The 5,958-nt window shown below is 31.0% G+C and overlaps 1 protein-coding gene across 1 annotated transcript in view; it reads left to right on the top strand.

Moving 5' to 3' along the window:
* STXBP5 (syntaxin binding protein 5) overlaps nucleotides 1–5,958 on the top strand; it is a 182,049-nt gene that overhangs the window by 72,092 nt on the left and 103,999 nt on the right. Inside the window, exon 8 of the mRNA XM_019638917.1 lies at nucleotides 2,255–2,378. Coding sequence (XP_019494462.1) covers nucleotides 2,255–2,378 — 124 coding nt within the window. The remainder of the gene's footprint in view (nucleotides 1–2,254; nucleotides 2,379–5,958) is intronic.

Raw genomic sequence — 5,958 nt, 5'->3', positions numbered from 1 at the left:
TACCATAATATGTTAACAAATAAATGCTAAAATTCCTTTATAATACAAAAATCAAATACCTAAATGTAAACAAATAAAACATTTGAATTAAAAAATTGAAAGATTTTTTTCCCTGAAAGTTTGGGCCAAAAACATGGGTACACATTATACATGGAAGCACATTATACATGGCAAAATATGGTATGTACAACTTTTAGTGTTAAGTGATTCTAATAATATTGATTAATTTGCAAAACCAGCAAATGGGAAATTAATTTAATTTTGCCATTAGTTTGAGTTAGTGAGTGTAAAATTTGATCGATAAACAGCGTGTTCTCTTTCTAAACAATTATTCGTCAAGATGCCTCTTATTTGATAAGAATAGCAGACAGCATCACATGTACTCCTTTTGTCAAAGCTTATTAATTAGATAATACTCTTGTTTAAAAATGTATCAGAGTAGACAGTGCTTTGGTTTTTAAAAATTTTATCAAGGACAAAAATACTGTTAGACTCCATTAACTGCCTCATGAGCTTTATTATAGTTAAGATTTTTTGTCATACATTGCATCTTTTAAAGAACTTTTAGAATTGTGTATACTGCTCCTTTGTGGTTTATGCCTATAACTATACCATCCCCCCTCCTCTCTCTCCTCTTTTTTCCCTCTACCCAGTATTCCTCTTCCTCCACAACTTTTGTAAATCACTCATTTATTATGTTCTTCTGCTTTCCATTTATTCTGCTCTCGAGCTCCCTCCTTTCCTATTTCTCTTATTCATCTCTATAGTTTTTCATTTATTTTAAAATCAGGTAACCTCTTAAGAATCTTTTATATTCTTTTGGGAAAAAACAAGCCAATTAACACACAAAATTCCTCAACCCCGATTTATGCTTTCTACTTTGTATCTTATGTCTTCTCCCATGAATTATACAGGTTTGCTCCTAACCCATCTTTTGATTTTGAGCATGTGGCAGATTTGGTTACTGAGTTTGCAGTTTCCACTTTGCTTACATAAATTTCTACTTCATTTTCCTACGAAAACTAAAAAAAAAGTATAATTGTATGCTTTATGCATATATAATTTATATGTGGCATATATTATACACACATACTTTGTGTATATATATACATATAATACTCTGCTGCATAAGCATATATAATAAATTCTTACACATATACTTAGGCTATATGTACATACACATTTATATAACATACATAGTATTACATGTAATAGTATTAGAGGGACTTTTAGAAAAAAATGAGAACTTGTATCAAGTTGGGTTTGTATTTAGAAAATTGCAGCAATAACAAAAAATTGTTCTTTATGGCATGTAAAAGTTCATTTCAGTTATTTCTTTAGTGGGGTGTTTTCTGTAATATTTTTCTCACTGTTATCCAGAACAATTGTGAACCACTGGTTCTTATAATTAGTATTTATTTTTGAATGTTTAATAATTTAATATAATAAAAGGTGTATATATCTTGAAATAAAGATCTATATTGTTTAGAAAAATATAAATACTAGTTTTTCATTTGTATATAATATATATTTATGCATATGATATAAATTTGTATATATAAGATTAGACTTTTCATTTATAGGTTTCAGATAACATTGTAGACCATTCTTGTATAACCCTTGTCACTTTAAAAAATATATTTAAATAGTTTTGTGAATAACTTCTTATCACTACTCATGTTTTGCAGAAATAATTCATCTGTTAATGCTACTAAGGGATTGCTTATTTTAAGATTGAGTTTGTGGAATGTCATATGTATTTTGGAATAAGTTTATTACTGTTTTAAGATTTTGTTTAGCATTTTGTTGGAGATACTCTGAACCTAAAACATTGTGTTAAGTATTGACATTTAGGAAAATTCTGATTGTCTCTATCCAGTCATTTAAATTTTAAAATCTGATTCATAATATTAAATTGTTTCATTTAACTTAAATTTATAAGCCTATGAGGAACCCAAATAAATGAACATTGAATGAGATAATAGCAATTGTTGACTTTGTATATTCGTGGAACTATTATATCTTTTTTATGCTGACTTAGGGAGTAAATACAGTAAAAAGAATTAAAATAGGGTCAATATTAAAGGAAATCTCATTTGTATTGCATGAGGGCTAAATTATTATGAGAATGTAGGTAACATATTGTCTTGGGAAATATAAAAAAATGTTAAATGAAAATTACAATACCAATTATGAATAGCTTGGTGTTTAAATAATTTTTTGTTTTAAAGAATGGAATTCTTTGCTTCTGTAGGCTATTCACTCTGTGGCTTGGCATCATGAAGGAAAACAATTTATTTGCAGTCATTCAGATGGCACCTTGACTATATGGAATGTGAGGTCCCCTGCTAAGCCTGTACAGACAATCACTCCACATGGTAAGAATGTATCACTTTTACACATTACTTAAATTGTGATGGGCAGTAAACTGTTTTGAGTTTGCTTTTGGATTTGTTTTTCTGTTTGTTTTGAGGATAAGAATGGGTCTTTCATTTTGAAGGAATTAAAAATAATTACACATTTAAAAACCATGTAATAAAACCCCAAATTAACTATATTTACAGTTGAAATAGCAAATTCAAACTTTGAGAAAATATTAATATCTGAATATTGTTTCACTAGTAGTCCAAAAAGTAAATAATTTTGTGAGTGATATAAGACTTACTTTAAGCTTTTGTCATCTTAGTTATCAATTGCAAGTTGCTAATGTACATATAAAGTTTATTGAAACACTTAGAGCTCTATAGCAGGTAATTTTGTACATTATTGTGTTGAGGAGTCCCAAGATTGTGTTGAGGAACCCCTAGTTTGATGATTCACTAGGAACAGGACACAGCAAAAGGATACAAAGCAAAATCAGTAAATGGAAGAGGCACATGGGGTGAAGTCTGAGGGAAGCAAGCTTCAGCTTCCAGTCCTCTCCCAGTGGGTCCCACAGGACCTGCTTAATTCCCCAATCATGACTTAGACCACATGTATGAACTTTTCTACCAGAGACGCTTACCTGAGCCCAGTTGTCCAGAGATTTTATTGTAGTCATTTTGTAGATACCTTCTACTTTAGCACTTAACAAAATTTTAGACTCCCAGAGGGAAAGCAGGGGTTCAGCATAAACCACAGCGTTTGTACAGAGAGTTTAGGTACAATGTGCCACCCTTATCAGTCTGGGAATAGTGGGAACCATCTCGAAAGCCAGGTTACCAGATGCAAACCTAAAGCTAAGCTTGCAAGCTGACCTTTCTAGAGATAGCACTCTCAGGCCTGCTGTGTTAGCTTCTTTCTGCACAACTAGTAAAATCTAAAAGAAGATTTTATTAAGGGATTTATTAAAAACAGATTATGAAGACCTTCTTTGAGTTTCGGATGGAACCCCTGAATTTGTATGTCTTTATTAATCTGCAGTCTCCAACCCACTGTAAGAAATTCTTACCCAACAAATTTAAGGAAATCATATTAAAGAAACTGTTCTTTAATATGGTAGTATATTGAATAATGTCCTTGTAGCTATTACTAGTATTTCATTGCTTGCTTTAAAATATGAATGCCTACTTTAAAAAAATGATGCATCCTGAAATATTGCAGTGTAAAAATTAAAGAAACAGTGAAATTTAAAACTTACCTGTGGCAGTATGGGCTTTTAGACTTGTCTGTTTTCTGGTAAAAATAACAATTCTTAAAGGCATGCATTGTGGTATACTTTACCACTGCTGTGTGGTAGCAGGCAATTTTCTGGAAAATCACTTATTTTAAATTTGCTGCAGGTCTATGTGTGCATATATCCAGAGGTTAGCCCTTATGATAATAGATTCCAATTTTTCTTAATACATTTTCTTACTTCCTTCTATTAGTGCTTTGGTCCCTAATCTTGGTAGTAGTATTCCTGAGAATTTCCATAAATCTTAGGATCTCCGAGCCCAATTGGAACCTAGGAATCCAGAAAAACCAAAAAAGTAGATGATTAGTTTAAAAACTTGTCAAATCCAGAAGAAAATGAAGTTAGTATTGAAGATGGTAAAAGTATATATTAGTTTTTCACTTTTAAGTTTATGTAAATTTTCGGTAAGAATAGTATAAAAATATTTTTTTTGCTTTGAGCTGTTTGAGAGTAAGTTGTCAGAATACTGCACAGTCACCCCAAAATATTCTAGTATCTATTTCTTAAAAACAAGGACGTCCTCTTGTATCACTAAGGTTTGCCTTTTATCAAAAGGTCCATATGTAAATTAGATTTAGTTACATTTCTTCAGTCTTCTTCAATCTGGAACAATTTTTTAACCTTTTCTTGACTTTCATAGCTGACAAATTTTGAGTATTATAGGTCAACTATTTTATAGAACATACCTCAGTTTGGTTTTGTCTGATGTTTTTCTTCATGATTAGATTCAGATTGCACATTTTCAGCAGGAATATCTCAGAAGGATTGATGTGTCCTTTTTGCATCCTCTGAAGTGGAGCTTGTGTTTGATTTGTCCCATTTTGGTGTGATCCCTTGATTCAGCTTCTGTCTGCTAGGTCTCTCCATTATAAATTTATTCTTTATCCCTTTGAAATTAATAACTATTTTTGATTTGTATTTGTAATCATAAGTATATTGATTTGAAGGAGTACTTTGAGATTGTAAACATACTGTATTTCATCAAACTTTACCCTCTGACTTTAGCATCTGATGTTTCTTGGCTAAATTATTACTGTGATGTTTGCCAAATGTCTATTTTCTGTTTAATCTTGGTCCTATTTTTATACTAAAAACTTATGTCCTTGAAGTGGCATAACTGAGTTTCTACTGAGTTTGTAGTATCTTAGCAAAAGAGGGTCAGTAGGTAAAATTATTTTTAAACAAGACAGAATATTTGATTTAATGTTTTTTCAAAATTAGAATCCAAACAAAATGTAAGTAAAGTAAATTTTTCTGTGGCAGGTGTTAAGAAGTGGGATGGAATTTGTTGCATAGTATAGCAGTCTAAAATGTAGATGATCAGAAGTATTCTTTATTTATAAAATGCAAATTATTTTTAAGAGTAGTATTTACCACTTACTGCTAGTGGTGGGTAACATACCAAAGTTAAATTCGTGTTTATAGCTGAATTCAGTGGCAAAACAAAGTGCATTTTTATACATTAGAATACAAAAATGTTTTTCATCCCTTAACAAGTTATCATGTGTCCTAATGTACCATGTTTTTTGTATATAATTTTCAGTATACTAAATGTCTGTTTTGATGATGGATTGAAATTTAGGTTTTCTTCCACATTACTCTTGCCTGTTGTGGTCTCTTGCTCTTTTTTCTAGCAAATAGTTATGATAAATTACTTTAAATGTACTAGACTTTTAAATTTTTGCCTCATTTGGGTTTTTTCATGCTTATACCCATTTAATGATTAAGTATCTTATTCTCATAAAACATTTATAAGCTTTACCTTGATAGCCAGGAACTGATTATTCTTTAAGACTCCTACTAGTACTTTACTTGGATACTTAGTGTTAAGAATAGCTTTGGATCTCCTGAAGAATCTTTTCAGCAGACATAATATTACATCAGCCTATGGGGTTTTGAAGCCAGTAGATTTGTGCTCAAGCTCTGGTTCCATAGTTTCTGGTTCTGTGACTTTGGGAAGTCAGTTAACATTTCTGAACCTCTGCATTCTCATCTCTACGTAGAGATAATAACTAAAGTGATAGTACCTGGACATTGTGAGTGCTATACATAGGTGATTATATTGGGTTGTCATAAAAATCATGACGCATTTTTGCACGAAAAACATAGAAAAAATACGTCATGACTTTTCTGATAACCCAATAGTAAATATGAATCTGGATGTGTTATTTACTTGGTAGGGTAGACCCAAAAGAATTTTAGATTAGAGCAGTGTTCCCCAAAATACCAGGGGTGCCAAAACATGACTTGTATTCATCTTTTGTTGTGGGTATATATTACTACAATTTTAATACAGTTTTTTT

This window comes from Hipposideros armiger, unplaced genomic scaffold, assembly GCF_001890085.2.
Source record: "Hipposideros armiger isolate ML-2016 unplaced genomic scaffold, ASM189008v1 scaffold_41, whole genome shotgun sequence".
Classification (NCBI taxonomy): Eukaryota; Metazoa; Chordata; class Mammalia; order Chiroptera; family Hipposideridae; genus Hipposideros; species Hipposideros armiger.
This window is presented reverse-complemented; position numbering and strand designations above follow the sequence as displayed.